This window comes from Corythoichthys intestinalis, chromosome 16 (genome assembly GCF_030265065.1).
Source record: "Corythoichthys intestinalis isolate RoL2023-P3 chromosome 16, ASM3026506v1, whole genome shotgun sequence".
Classification (NCBI taxonomy): domain Eukaryota; kingdom Metazoa; phylum Chordata; class Actinopteri; order Syngnathiformes; family Syngnathidae; genus Corythoichthys; species Corythoichthys intestinalis.
This window is the reverse complement of record NC_080410.1, coordinates 1,776,926-1,791,542: the sequence shown is the minus strand read 5'-3', so window position 1 is coordinate 1,791,542 and position 14,617 is coordinate 1,776,926. Positions and strand designations below refer to the sequence as shown.

The following is a 14,617-nucleotide window of genomic DNA, read 5'->3' as shown; positions in this document are numbered from 1 at the left end:
AGTTTATTCCAGGGGTTTTCAACCCAGTCCTCAAGGCACACTGTGGGTCCTGGTTTTTGTTCCAGCCGATCCAGCAGAGACAGTTGAACCAATGAGGCTTCTGCTAAAACAAGCCACACCTGACTGCAATCAACTGATTGCACTTGTAAAACACCAGATTGGGGAAAAAGTGTTGTCATCTTGTTTGGTAAGAATGAAATCCTGCACCCACAGTGTGCCTTAGTGGAATAGGTTGGGGACCCCTGGTTTATTCTACATATTGACTTTATTTTTGGCAGATATGCCGACAGTAGCGCTATCTGTTTTACCAATGAGATGTCTCAACAATAAACACATGCCTCCATTATACCATTCAGAGGTAACAGTGTTTTTTCTCCACTAGAGGGCACTTAAGCTCTTAGGACAGGTAAGTGTTCTGGTCTAAAATTGATGATTTTTGTGTCATCTTTTTGGCATAATACAGTCATGTAATAGGCTCAGCAACTCAGCAGGGATCCCCAACCATTGAGCCAGGGACCAGTACCAGTCCGTGGCGTATTTGCTACCGGGCCGCAGAGAATTAATGAATAATTTGTTAACGACCGCAATCTGGCCCGTACCACTTGACTAATCTGAGTAGAGATTGGCGTATGTCGCCCTCTAATTTAGCTGCTGCTGGCTGTGTGCTGCGATCAGCGACTTCTTTGGGAAGCTTTTTTACGGGAAAATGGCAGCCTGCTGTGCCAGAAGAGGAGCCTACAACCAAGTCCATTCTGCATAATATGTGGCTAAAAACTAGCAAACAAGGCAACAAAAGCGAGTGCACTGAGAGCATCATACCTTTTGTACTCCGTACTGCTAAAGCCAAGAAACCTTTCACGATTGGAGAATGCCTGCGACAAGGGATATTTGCCGTCAAGTTTTAGGAGAGGCCGCTGTTAAAAAAGATTAATTCGCCGTATGGTGAGTTACATTTTCCCTGCCCTTAATGTTCGTTTTTAGACCTGTCGTGTTATTTTATATGTACTGTCATTTTCTGCCACACATTGCCGGTCAGTTAAAAAATATATTTTAAAAAATATATATACATATATATATATATATATAAATATGGCCCATATCACACCGGTACGTGGTGCAAAAAAAGTTGGGTACCATAGGGCTATAGCACAGGACAGTAACAGTTCATATAGACAAACTTGTTCTGAGAAAACATACACCATTATTTATTTATTTATTTTTAATACAGACAACGTAAGCAGTTACTCACAATGTTACTCAATAATTGAGTATTCTTTTGAACGAATACTTTTATCCTTGTACTTGAGTAATTTTTTGGATGACTACTTTTGCTTTGACTTGAGTAATATTTAGAAGTAACGCTACTCTTACTTGAGTAATTTTTTTGTTACTCTACCCACCTTTGTCCTTATACTGGGTTCGATCGGGGGGTTCTACTACTACTCTTTCCCATAGCTTAATTGTGCGGCTCATCAGCTTTATTCCTCTGTAGTTGCCATAACGCTGCACATCTCCCTTGTTCTTAAAAATGGGCACCAGCACACTTCTGCTCCATTCCTCAGGCATCTTCCCACTATCTAAGATCCTGTTGAACAACGCAGTAAGAAATTCTACTGCTACCTTTCCTAGACACTTCCATACCTCTATTATCCAGGCCTAGAGCCTGAGGCAGCATTGAGTCACCTCTGGAACACGTTACCTGAAGCTCTGAAGTGTGCTCAAACCGCTCCTTGAAATCAGTGCCCCCCAAAAAGTTACTGTTTACCACTGTGTATTCATAACTAGATGTCTACAATATGGGATTTTGAAATGCTGATACTGATATCTACAAACATTTTCAGCCGATTGTCCAAAGCCGATTTTGTAAGCAGATATTCGAGGCCAATATACTTTTTTTTTTAAAAGCACGTAGATTATGAAAGGCATTTTTTTAATTGCCTCAACAGCTTCAAATTTACAGGGATGACCTGAGGATTAATTTGGTCTCGTGCTACCAAAGCACTTCTTTTTATGAATATAGACCCCATTTACCAACGTCACACAATCACGTGATCGCTGTATTGTGCCGCCATATTGTCCGTCATTGTGTGTCCGTATTGTCAATGATCGTAGTTCTAAAGGTAGATTCACTTGCAAATTATGGAAGGCCCGGTGCTTTCAGACGCTGTAAACTCATTGGATGAGTTGCATAAAAGCCGTTATTTGAAAAAGCTTCGGTCGATCCAGTCGCCAGATCCATATTTGATGCCCAAACCGATGTTTCCTCCCGTCCAGTCCCGTCCCGTGCGTCAGAGCTCGTCCTGAGACCACAAAATTTCCAATCATACTCCAGTTTATGTAACGATAACGAGTCGGGTACCCAAAATCGGCACCGGCCCGAATGTAAACCGACATTTGGTCAGCTGAGCGTCACCGTTGTCAAGATTGTAAAATGAAACTTGATTGACAACGGGCCGGTGTGTGCAAAATGTCCCCCCTGACGGGAGCGCTTATTTATAACGCTTTATTGACGTGAAAACATCAAATGTTTTCATGGATGCATTACAGTAATGGATTTACGACTGTAAGATAAGTTTTAAATAATTAAATTACACAAAATATTAGTTCTGTATTTTAGTAATAAATCGTGGACTGGGCCACATAACCATCTTTGAACAGAAATGTATTAGTCTAGAGTTAGGTTTTCACGACCATATCCCAATGACAATCACACAGGTATGACATTTATTAGTTCAAGCAGAGTAAAATAATACATATTCACGGTACAAGAAAGTCGTTTCCGTGTGGGCGCTCCCGTCAGGGGGGACATTTCACGCAGGGCGGCTATTTTTCGGCACAACACCTGTTGTTGCACTCACCTTCTTGCTGCGCAACCGTGGTGACGAGCTTCGTAGTCTCCGTCTGATGATGTCTGCAATCGGCATCATATTGATGTTTTCACCGCTGTCTGACGGCTGTCGACACAAACGCATCATGGACCGAGATAAACAAACCGTGCTGCTTTCGAAATTTGCCCTTTTAACAATGGGCACACAGCAACTACTAAAATGACCGTTTATCTTCTCTGTTACTGCAACCAACCGCTACACATACCTTCACCATTTTGATTAATCAATGTTAACGATTGTAAGGAAGGTTTTTGGGTTCGTTCACTAGGCGGTGATTCCTTAGACAAGCAGAAAAACACGCAGTAAAAGGAGGAATGTACGTAGCAGTAATATGTAAACACGATGAGGTGACGGACAATATGGCGGCACCAGTCAGGGGGGCGGAGTTGTGACGTCACGTGATTGGGGTCTATACACACTCAGCGATAACAGTATGGTGTTATGGTGTTATACTTATATAGCGCTTTTCCACCTTTCAAGGCGTTGTACATTATTTTCAAATAATTAAACCCACCAGGATGCCACGACTAGATGTAAACAAGTGAGTTCAAGAGGGCGCTCGCCTTGCCAAAGCTAATGCTAACGCCAATGCTACGCTAATGCTACGAGTTACTTTATAGTGTAAGGATCACTCAGTAAACACCTTAAAATGCTAAAGCAAAATTGCATATTCTCTAATACAATATAAAAAAAATCTTACAATATTCACAAAACAGGCAAACTTGAAGCTTGCTGTAGAAGCATGCCTTCAAGCTGCTTCAGGGTCCTTCTGAGGTCCTAGCGTCAGTCAGTGGCGGCTACAGTTGCCCACACAGATGCCTGATCAAAATCCATTTTTATCAGCTATTTTTTGTGTTTTGTTAATCATATCGATATATCGGCCCGATACATGAGCCGGACGATCTATCTGTCGACCTCCATTTATAAATGCCCATACACTTTTGCTTTTCCTTATTTTTTTGTTTTATTTCTATTTCTTGTTTTAATTGTTTTTTTTTTTAATAGTCTGGAAGATTACTGTATTTTCTGCACTATAAGACACACCTAAAATCTTTCAATTTTCCCAAAAGCCGTCAGTGCGCCTTATAATCCGATGTTCATTAAACAGGGTGGGGCAGAGCAACTTGCTTATTTAAATTTGGTGCCCTGAAGCGATGGTTGCTCTGAGGATGGTAGGGATGGACTTATAATAGAGGGTGGGGCTTAAAGTTTGGTTCTGAATGTGCATTATTTATTTTGTGTTTATTTTTCAGGAATCCCAGTGAGCATCATGGAGCGGACGAAGTTGGAACATGCTTTCGCTGTTGAGGCATTTTTTTTCAAGCAGTCACATCAAACGTCGCAACGCAACATGCATTCCCTAAACATTTCAATTTTGCCCCTTCAGGGAAACGGGTGATGTAAAGCAAAAGAAACCTGGCCTCCTATGAACAGCAAGGTCACCCCAAAAGACAATCTGTTTTGGGATCTGTCCGACGATCTGGCCACAAACACGCATTTGCTCTTGGGTTGTCTGTAAATAAGCAAAACATGCGCTATTGAACTCCTGAAAACCCAAGAGAACTTCATCAACGTCCTTTACACGCACTACATGTAAGTGTTTGGTGTGCACTATCGTGAGTTGGCAAATTTTGGCCCATGATTTTTAGAAAGAAGACTAACAGGCAGTATCAGTGACACCTGACCGTTATGTCAACATGAGTGTTTCCTGCCAACACTGAATCAGATGGGTGTGGATCAGGGGGCAATATTGAGATGTATACGGAATACACGATGCTATGCGAGACGATTGAGACGCCTGTAAAAAATGCCTCAACAGCGAAAGCGCATTCCAACTTCGTCCACTCCGCTCACTGGGTTTCCTGAAATATAAACACAAAATAAATGATGCATATTCAGAACTTTAAGCCCCACCCTCTATAATAAGTCCATCCCTACCATCCTCAGAGCAACCATCGCTTCAGGGTGCCAAATTTAAATAAGTAAGTTGCTCTGCCCCACCCTGTATATGGACCAATATTGGTTAATCATGGCATGACATTCCCTTTAGCGCAGCTCTTCTCCTTTAATAAACCTGAATCAAATGATCAGCTCATCAGCAAGCTCTGCAGTTGCCTGATAACAATCCTGATAATTTGATTCAGGTGTGTTGGAGGAGGGAGACATGGAAAACAAGCTGGATTGCGGCTCTCGAGGTCCAGGGTTGGCCAACCCTGGTCTAGTGCATGCATAACACGATCACTACTACTACTGCTACTACTACTACTACTACTACTACTACTACTACTACTACTACCAATGTGCCTTATAATGCGGTGCGCCCTGTATAAGAAATAGGCCATTTACTGAAGGTGCGCCTTATACTTCGATGCACCTTAATGTGCGGATAATACGTTAATGTGATTTTTATCATTATATTTGCGTTTTTAGATTTTTTTGTGAAGTAAAGCACTTTGAATATCCCTGTTTGAATTGTACTATACACATAAATTTGCTTTGCCTTAAATTTATTTTTACTGATATAATGTGCAGAGACAAATAACAGTACAGTTAACATTCAAAATGTATACTGTATAATAATGTTTTACTGTGTACTGACCACATAAGGCACAAGGTGTACAATTATTGTAAACAATACAACTACATACTTGGGAAACACAGGTGTTACAATAAAAGCAATTTCAGAGAGAATCATATATTTGCTTTATACAAGAGGAATTTCCTTATATGGATCAATTGTTTGATTCCGGTTAAAAGAAGTTTAGATCACCACCTCTGGTGGAACCATTGAACGTTTAGGATGGCATGCACAACTATAACGGATACTAGCCAGTTTGAGGGCCAGGAAATTTATAAGGCACTTGCGCACCACCTAGTGGCGCCATTGTCTTTAACCTAATCATTAAGAATCCTCTCCCTGATTTTCTTCACCCAAGGAGCCTCGGGGTCAAGGCACACCACCTGGCCGGTGACTTTAAGGGTAGCACTGTATGCAAGAAACAGAATGCCTTTAGAACAAGCAGACTTGGTAGGACAATGAACCTCTTTTAAAAAGATCATTATCAGCGTCAGAACAGGGTAAACGTTCTCACATGATCTCTGTCTCCTGGCAATGGGAGTTGGCAGGGATCAGCTCCACCTTTTCGATGTGGCGGCCAATGGGCCTGCTCTCTGTCTGGTTGCAACGGCAGAGCAGCTCAACTGCTAAGCTTTTGGGAAGCATTGCTGCAAGGAAACACGAGATAATGTGTTTTAATATGACCATTGAGAAGCCTTCAGCAAGTTAAAAATGCAATATCAATTCATTGAGCTTACCTTCATTGACGGTCAGCAGGACCACCATAGCATTGATGATCACTTTTCTCATCATTTTGTTGTCGCAAATTTTACTATAGCTCAAACTTCCAAAAGAAGTTAACGTTGAAAAGGTCACTGAGACAAGGCAGTTTGTCTACTTGTCGTCCTTCTTTCTGCTTTTCTCTTTTATTTTCAGCTCGGCTGTTTAAATGTAGTACCGAAGAGAAGAGCTTCTCCTTTTATAGAGAAACATACAAGCCAGTTTGCATGCAGATGTTTCGCAATTTCAGATCGTTGGCAATCGAGTGGGAGTATTTCAAAACATGGCGAGCGTGATTTAGGTTGTTTGAAGTCTGAGGCACACTAATGAATCAGCTCTTTTCATTTAGTTATCACACATCAGTTAGTAAAAACAGTGAAATTTAGCTAAACAAGAGCATACTTTCCTTTAATCACATGATTATACAGTGCTATACAAAGTTAGGAAAATTAGATGGACATGTCTCAATTTGCTTGCATGTCATCAACAACAATGTGATGGATACCTCTGCCACCACTTTTCATTGTTAGTATTGCTTAAATTTATATCAACTAATCATTAAGTTATGTAATATTTTGAGGTCACATGAAAACATTATTTGGCCAATGCAACACACTTTAGTTAATATTTGTCGGAATATTTACTCTTCTTGCTTTGACACTTAAAAAGTTCACTCCAGGTAAAAGAGGAAATGTCTCCATCATTTTGGATGTGGGTTCAAATCCAGTCATGATCCTGCCCCTATTTTTGTCTAATATTTACTGTTAATGCTCTGTATAATATTACAGACAGGAACCAGCTCGCTATAGACAAGTTTCCTGAGTGAAGTATGGGGGCGCCATCTTGGACAATGTCTGCCTCGAACTTCCGGTTCAGAAAAAACTGAAAATGAATTACGGTTGAAGTAAAGCATTGTGTTGACAAAGTTAAAACTGCAAAATTAAAGCAGAGGAACTCATGGATTCAGCACGACCTAGATGAGACGTACTGTGGATGAGATTGTATGATTGTTCTTATCACTTCGTTGAGCATTCGTGGAAGAAATTATATAATCGTGTGTTGACGTAAAGTATAGATTGATACGCCGGCCACTTGAGTGAGCAAAATAAGGTGAAATTACAATTTATATTACATTTACCGAATGCAGAAGGGCTGACACGGATTTTGTTGTTACAAGGAAATACTACAAGGTATGTATTGTACATATAAACAGAAATAATATGTCATTCTTTTTTATTGAAGATATTGATCGCAATAAAACATGTGGACAACATGATTCCATTTCTTGTTTTATTTTAAAAATCGTTGCATGTGCAAAACATGTCAATAAATCACAATTCCATCCACCGGCCTTCAGGGATGGAATGAGGGGAAGTGCCACTGCACCCAAAGCCAACCCCCATACCCGCTTGCCCACCCGGCCCCAAGAGCCACCGCCACAGCCCCCCGACCGACTGGATCCCCACCCAGAGCAGGCGATACCTGGCCGACCCACCAGCGACCTGCGTCGGAGCACAGGGAGGATACCCAGGCAGAAAAGAGAGGGGAAGGCGGAAGCAGGAGAGCACCCAGAAGCCGCCACAGGGCGGCGCGGGATGGGAAATGAGACCCCCCCGACCCTGCGGCTGGCAGCCCAGGCAGAGAGGAGGCCACGTCCTGGGAGCACTCACTTTAGTAATCTGTAGCCACAATTTACTAAACTGTACCTACTGCATCATTCAGTAATCTGTACACACAATCTAGTCATCTGTACCCACAGATTAGTCAACTGCGGGTACAGTTTATTAATGACCTGAATACAATTTGGTTTGCTGTAGACGCCAAAAGCCAACAGACCAAACAAGCTACCAGCTGCACATGGATTGCGCTTGACCAGTGTTGTTTTCATCAACAATGACAACGATGAAAATATTTTGTCAACGAACACTTTTATCATGGCGATGACAAGACGATAACAAGCTAAAAACGTTTTTTGGAGACTAAAACATGCATGCCGGTTTTTGTCTGACGAGATGTGAACAAGGCGAAAATGCACTATAGTTTCCGTCACATGATTATAATGTGTGACATTTCATGTGTAGTTAGCCTGCATCTTAACAGTGTTTGGTTGTGTCATTTGTGATATGCTGTGACACCCTCCTTCCCGACACACCAGTATGTTGTCCCCAGTCTCCAAGGCTTGCAAAGATGGTAAGATTTGTTTTCTTGGCGAAAGGGAACATGCAGTGTTGCTTTAAAGTGGGTATGACCCCAAAAAGCATGTTTATTTCAAATTTCATGCGGTGTTTTATGCTCTTGAATGAAATGGACTGCTTGGATGTGTGTGGAAGCGATCGTTTTATATTAGGGGTGTCAAACGATTAAAATTTTTAATCGAGTTAATTACAGCTTAAAAATTAATTAATCGCAATTAATCGCAATTCAAACCATCTATAAAATATGCCATATTTTTCTGTAAATTATTGTTGGAATGGAAAGATAAGACACAAGATGGATATATACATTCAACATACGGTACATAAGTACTGTATTTCTTTATTATAACAATAAATCAACAAGATGGCATTACCATTATTAACATTCTGTTAAAGCGATCCATGGATAGAAAGACTTGTAGTTCATAAAAGACAAGTTATAGAAACTTTATATCAAAACCCCTCTTCATGTTTTGGTTTCAGTAAAATTTGTAAAATTTTCAATCAAAAAATAAACTAGTAGCCCGCCATTGTTGATGTCAGTAATTACTTACACAATGCTCATGGGTGCTGAAGCAAAAGCAAAATCAGTCGCACCCAAGCGCCAGCAGAGGGCGGCAAAACTCCGAAAAACACAACAAGTACACCTTTCGCTGTGCTCTCATTTTAATCTGTTTGAGCGGGGCATTTGTGCGTTAATTGCGTCAAATATTTTAACGAGATCAATTTTTAAAATTAATTACCGCTCGTTAACGCGATAATTTTGACAGCCCTATTTTATATATAATTTTTTTTAATCCAGCACCTTGAAAATGAGTGACTTCCGGCTCCAGTATCGGGTTTGGGACGAATGCAAATGTGACGTCACCCAGCTCAGCATTTCACAGTACAGCATTGCTTTATAGAATGCAGATGGACTGCGAATTCATCTGATTTTGCGGATTAATTCGTTTATTTTTCGCATCACGCCAGCCAATGTGCTGCAGGGTTTTGTTGCTGCACAAGGGAGAGGCGTGTGAGCCTTTCTGAGTTTCAGAAAGTTCCCTTTCACCCCAAGATCGGCCAAAACAAGTGTGCGACAACTGTGGGACCATTGGAATTATGAGGAAATGAGTAAACATAATGTTTTGTGTTATGTCAAATACTGGGATCATGGCACACGTTTTAATACGGAGGTGGCTTGCATTTTGTGGCTGATTGTCCACCGAAAATGCCACTCAGCCGATGACCGGTGGCTTTTCACATATCCCCCTGCTGGGAGAGCGCTATACTCGGCTTATTGCCCTCTTCTTGTCGGTGTTTCGTCAAATTTTCCACCCGATCAGAAATTGCAACTCTGTGTTAAAAAAGGCCGCAAATACAGCGATTATAAAGTAAACAATACAAAGTTTCTTTAAATAAATGACTATATACTTATGTTTGATCACAGACGGACATGTAGAATAGATCCCCTCAGACACATCCTGCCATGTGTGTTTGTGTTCGCCGTGTACTTCAGCATTAATTTAGGCCATATTCGTGTTGTGCATGTGGCAGCCGTCACCCAGTTTGTCTAGGGGTAATTCTGCAGCTGCTTCGCCAGCAAACATGCTCTCCTGCCTGCAGCAGGGGACGAGCTGTAACTTGCATGCCGTCGGGCGCGTTGCCAATCGGCGAAGACAATCGACAACCCCGCCGCTGTGTGACATGATCCCGAGTAGATTTGAGTGATTTTTCATATACTTTGAAACATCCCTCGGCATGTCGTTTAGCTGTCACTCCCCCTGGTTTGTTTACGCTCTCTGAAGCCGGGGCAGAGAAATGACAAAAGCCTAACTAATTCCGGTGGCATAAAATATCGTCTGGGAGGTGCGACAGTAAAGGTGAAGTCGACAGTTTTGACCATTATTGAGTAATTTTGCCATGTCGTACTGAATAAATGCATTTTTAATATTTCATATGTCATTTAGCACAAGACTGGTTTTTGTCATGACCATACCATTTATTTAGCAATTGGGGAAAAATACTTCGATAAAAAGAATATCCTGTAAAAATATTGGAGTAGAGAGATTGAAAGAATGACATTTTGCTGTTCTCTTCATCGCATTTTTCTTGTTATGAATAATTCCCCCTCAATGGGCTGAAGTCTAAATCAGATGTAACGATTCTACTGCCGACATCATCCTCCTGTTTGGGACGCTAGAGCCCTATAATGGTAGGCGTGGCTAAACCGCAGATTAAAAGACTAATTTCTCGTCATCTGCGCTTTGCCAATTTGTTGTATATAGTCAAATCGTCTCAAAATATTATTCTAATTTACATAATAATGCTATTTAAGATTTTTTTTTATCCTGCCGTACGCACTTTAAAGGTCTGCGCTGAGTGATTATCACACACTAATTGTAACTCGAAGTGTTAGCATAGCGTTGGCGTTCGCAATAGACTAATGCTAACGGCAAACGTCCCCTTAAACTCTCGGACAACTGTTTTTATACATACAGTTTGCGGTGTCCAGGCGGGTATAATTAATTGTCATAACTTGAGTTAAGTTGTGTTACGTTTGTGCCCTAGTGTGTCTTGTCATGTGATTATCCATTGATTTTACCTGTTGTCGCCTGCTCCTTGTCTCTTGACAAATCCGCTGCCTCCTATATCAACCACCCCATGTCTGTATTTAAGTTCCCCATGTGCTGTCTGTTCTTGTTCAGTCATTGTCTATCCAAGCTTCTATTCTCGTGTCTGTTTCCATGCTCCCATTGTGCCTGCATCCAATTGTAAGTTTCATACCCAGTCTTTTGTTTGAATTTGGTTTGTACTTTGCTGTTTTGGACTTTTGTTTGTACTTTGTCACCGAAATTAAAACCTTTTGAGTTAATCACCATCCTGCCTTGCCTCCCGTGTTTTCCCTCCATTTGGGTCATCCTTGCCCTTTGCATCCTGACATTAATTGAAAATACTGTACTGTTTTCCTGCTGAGTGTGTATCATCACCAAGTTGGCATTGTACTTATAGATGCTACAATATGTGCTCGTCTGTCAATGTTCATTCGAAATACAGTAGTTTGAAACCATTTATTTCCGGAGAAATATGACTAACAAGTATTATCCTCCAAAAGACTAAGACAAAGACGAAAATTGAAAGGTCTGCCAAAAACAACACTGCCCTTGACAAACTAAATTGTTTTTAAAGCTAAATAATGCATGTTTTACTTTTAGTTGTATTGAGTTCATGTTGCCTACACTTATAGATTAGTCAAAATTTTCTTTTATCCCAGACAATAATTGGTTATTAAATCACCTGACATGTTTCGTCGAACATTGCCACCTTCGTCAGAGGGTCACTGTTGTTGGTGTGACACATCTTTGGATCAGGGAGGCCATTGAGAACCGCAAGCGGGACCCGAGGACTATCGGGGACGTGGGGGCGTGCATGGTCTCTACAACCTGGACCAGTATCCTGTAACAGTGAATGGTCAGCAGAGGGCGGGACTCGCCTGTCAATCTGACAAGTGAGTCACGCCTTCATCCATCAGCTGATAAAGACGCGTCACACCACCACCAGTGACCCTCTGAAGAAGGCGGAAGTGTTCGCCGAAACATGTCAGGTAATTAAATCGCCTACTATTGTCTGGGATAAAAGAAAATTTGGACTAATGCACATTTTCTTTGGTAGCTGTGAACACTGTCGCTTTCAGGGGTCATCAGTCATAATGTCATGTTTTCTACCCACAGTTTAGTCATCTGTGGGTACAGATGACTTAACCTGTGAATACTGTTTAGTAATCTATGGGTACAGATTAGCAAACTCCAGTTTACTACCCTGTGGGTACAGAGGAGTAATCCGTGGGTACTGATTAGCTCGGATTTTTTTTTTTTCTACACAGGCACCCGGGGGGCTTTCCATGGCTGCCATCTCTGTTTGTTGTTTTGTTTTATTTTTTTTGTATTTTCAGAAAACACTTGTGCATTTGAACCAATCAGAGCTAACTATCCATGCTAATCACAGTTCAATCTGTCGACTCATCATGGCAGATACACTGAGATGGACAAAGCTTCGTGGAATAAATAAATATCGGTGGAAACCGATTACTGGTATGTCCACAAAACACATATACACTGGTACGTCTACATACAAACTTAATTTCTTCCTGGGCTCGATTTGTAAGTTGAAATGGTCGTATGTCGAGCGCGATTTTCCCATAACAATACATTATAATTTGATTAATCCATTCAACAGCCCAAAAATATAGACTAAATCCTTAATAAATACTATAAGCGCCGCCTTTTTTCATTTTTCACCACCTGCACTCACCTCCTTGGGACCCATGTTGATTTAATAATAATAATATTTTTGAAGTAATGCTACTCTTACTTGAGTAATTTTTTTTGGGCTACTCTACCCACCTCTGGTCTCATGTCCCTCAGAACTGGAAGGGTTCTTGGATATCTCACTCCCCACCCACCCCTCAAATTAGTCAAAATTACAGTTTACAGTATTCATTTTAAACGCACTTTATTTTGAAATGCTTTATTCTCTTTTCATCAGAGTACTTTTGGTCGAATTTGGGGCTGGTGTAGTGTATCTCAGAAAGTGGAATGGTTCTTTGAATAGCTCAGATTTTGAAATATTAGTGTTTAAATCATGCGAAATGACAGTTGATAGTTGACAGTTTCAAAATACTTTAATTTTGAAATGCCACATCAGATTTTCATGAGAGTACTTCAGTTTAATCGGTTGTTGTCTTATTATTTTTAATTCATTTTTTAAACCAGGCAAAATGACTGCATAAATGAGCTTCTTAAAAAGTACTTTTGTTTTGAAATGCCACATCAGATTATCATGGGAGTGCTTTTGGTCTAGTCTTAGGATGAATGGAGGTAGGTTTGTGTCTTTGTTATTCAATCACAAAAAAGTGAATCAAAATATATATTTTCTATCAAAAAAAAGTCACTTCAATCAAAAAAATGTGTTTTGAATGCAAAAATTTGAAACTCAAAAAAAAAACTCTGGAAGAGTTCAAGTATCTTGGGGTCTTGTTCACGAGTGAGGGTAGGAGGGAGCGGGAGATTGACAGGCGGATTGGTGCAGCGTCTGCAGTAATGCGGACTCTGCAACGGTCCGTTGTGGTGAAGAAGGAGCTGAGCCAAAAGGTGAAGGTCTCGATTTACTGGTCGATCTACGTTCCTACCCTTACCTATGGTCACGAGCTGTGGGTCGTGACTGAAAGAACAAGATCCCGGATACAAGCGGCTGAAATGAGTTTCCTCCGCAGGCTGTCCGGCCTCTCCCTTAGAGATAGGGTGAGAAGACCGGTCATCCGGGAGGGGCTTGGTGCTACTCCTCCGCGTTGAGAGGAGCCAGTTGAGGTGGCTCGGGCATCTGGTTCGGATGCCTCCTGGACGCCTCCCTGGAGAGGTGTTCCGGGCATGTCCCACCGGCGGGGGGCCCCGGGGTCGACCCAGGACATGCTGGAGAGACTATGTTGATTGGCTGGCCTGGGAACGCCTTGGGATCCCGCCGGAGGAGCTGGCTGATTTGGCTGGGGAGAGGGAAGTCTGGGCTTCCCTGCTGAAGCTGCTGCCCCCGCGACCCGATCCCAGACGAAGCGGAAGATAATGGATGGATGGATGGATGGATGGATGGATGGATGGATGGATGGATGGATGGGAAAAAAGATGCATTTGAAAACTATTTTTCTTAGAATTTATTTTGGGGGGAATAAAGTCGTTTTTTTTGTTTCTGTTTTCTTATTGAAACAACTTTTTTCGATTGAACACTTAATTTTTATTCGAAAATGTTTTCTTTGATTGAAGAAATCGTTTTTGTGTTTGAGCCATATTATGGGTAGGACATTTGTGTATAAAGCATTCATTCAAAAAAAAAAAAAAAATTTCAATCAAATAAAAACTGAAAAAAATCATTTGCAATGAAAAATTGTGTTGAAACGCAAATTTTTGAGTCTCAAATATTTTTTCGCATTCCAAAACTTTCTGATTGAAATTGTTCTTTTTTTGATTGAAGTGATTTTTCTTTTGAAAATATGTTTTTGATTGAATAATAGACACAAGTGTCCTAGCCAAAATCTGGCCCAAACACAAAACAGTATTACTTCAATCAAAAAAGTTGTTTCAATCAAATAAAAATAGCATTTTTTGAGTGTCAAATTTATTTTTGCACTCCAACATTTTTTTTTGATTGAAGTGACTTTAAAAAAAAAA

General features: G+C 40.9%; 1 protein-coding gene across 1 annotated transcript; it reads right to left on the bottom strand.

Annotated features, from left to right (window-relative positions):
- Nucleotides 1–5,455: 5,455 nt before the first annotated feature.
- LOC130904326 (C-X-C motif chemokine 2-like) lies at nucleotides 5,456–6,429 on the bottom strand. The gene is made up of 3 exons (XM_057817026.1): nucleotides 6,204–6,429; nucleotides 5,981–6,113; nucleotides 5,456–5,874 (listed from the first exon to the last, which is right to left on the bottom strand). Exons 1-3 carry the CDS (start codon nucleotides 6,256–6,258, stop codon nucleotides 5,784–5,786), a joined length of 279 nt encoding a protein of 92 aa, XP_057673009.1. The 5' UTR covers nucleotides 6,259–6,429; the 3' UTR covers nucleotides 5,456–5,783.
- Nucleotides 6,430–14,617: the final 8,188 nt, after the last annotated feature.

Coding starts and splice junctions, on each gene's coding strand:
- LOC130904326 (XM_057817026.1), bottom strand. CDS start 6,258: ATGATGAGAAAAGTGATCATCAATGCTATGGTGGTCCTGCTGACCGTC. Junction 6,114..6,203: donor CCTGCTGACCGTCAATGAAG/GTAAGCTCAATG, acceptor GTTTCCTTGCAG/CAATGCTTCCCAAAAGCTTA. Junction 5,875..5,980: donor TGCCAGGAGACAGAGATCAT/GTGAGAACGTTT, acceptor TCTTGCATACAG/TGCTACCCTTAAAGTCACCG.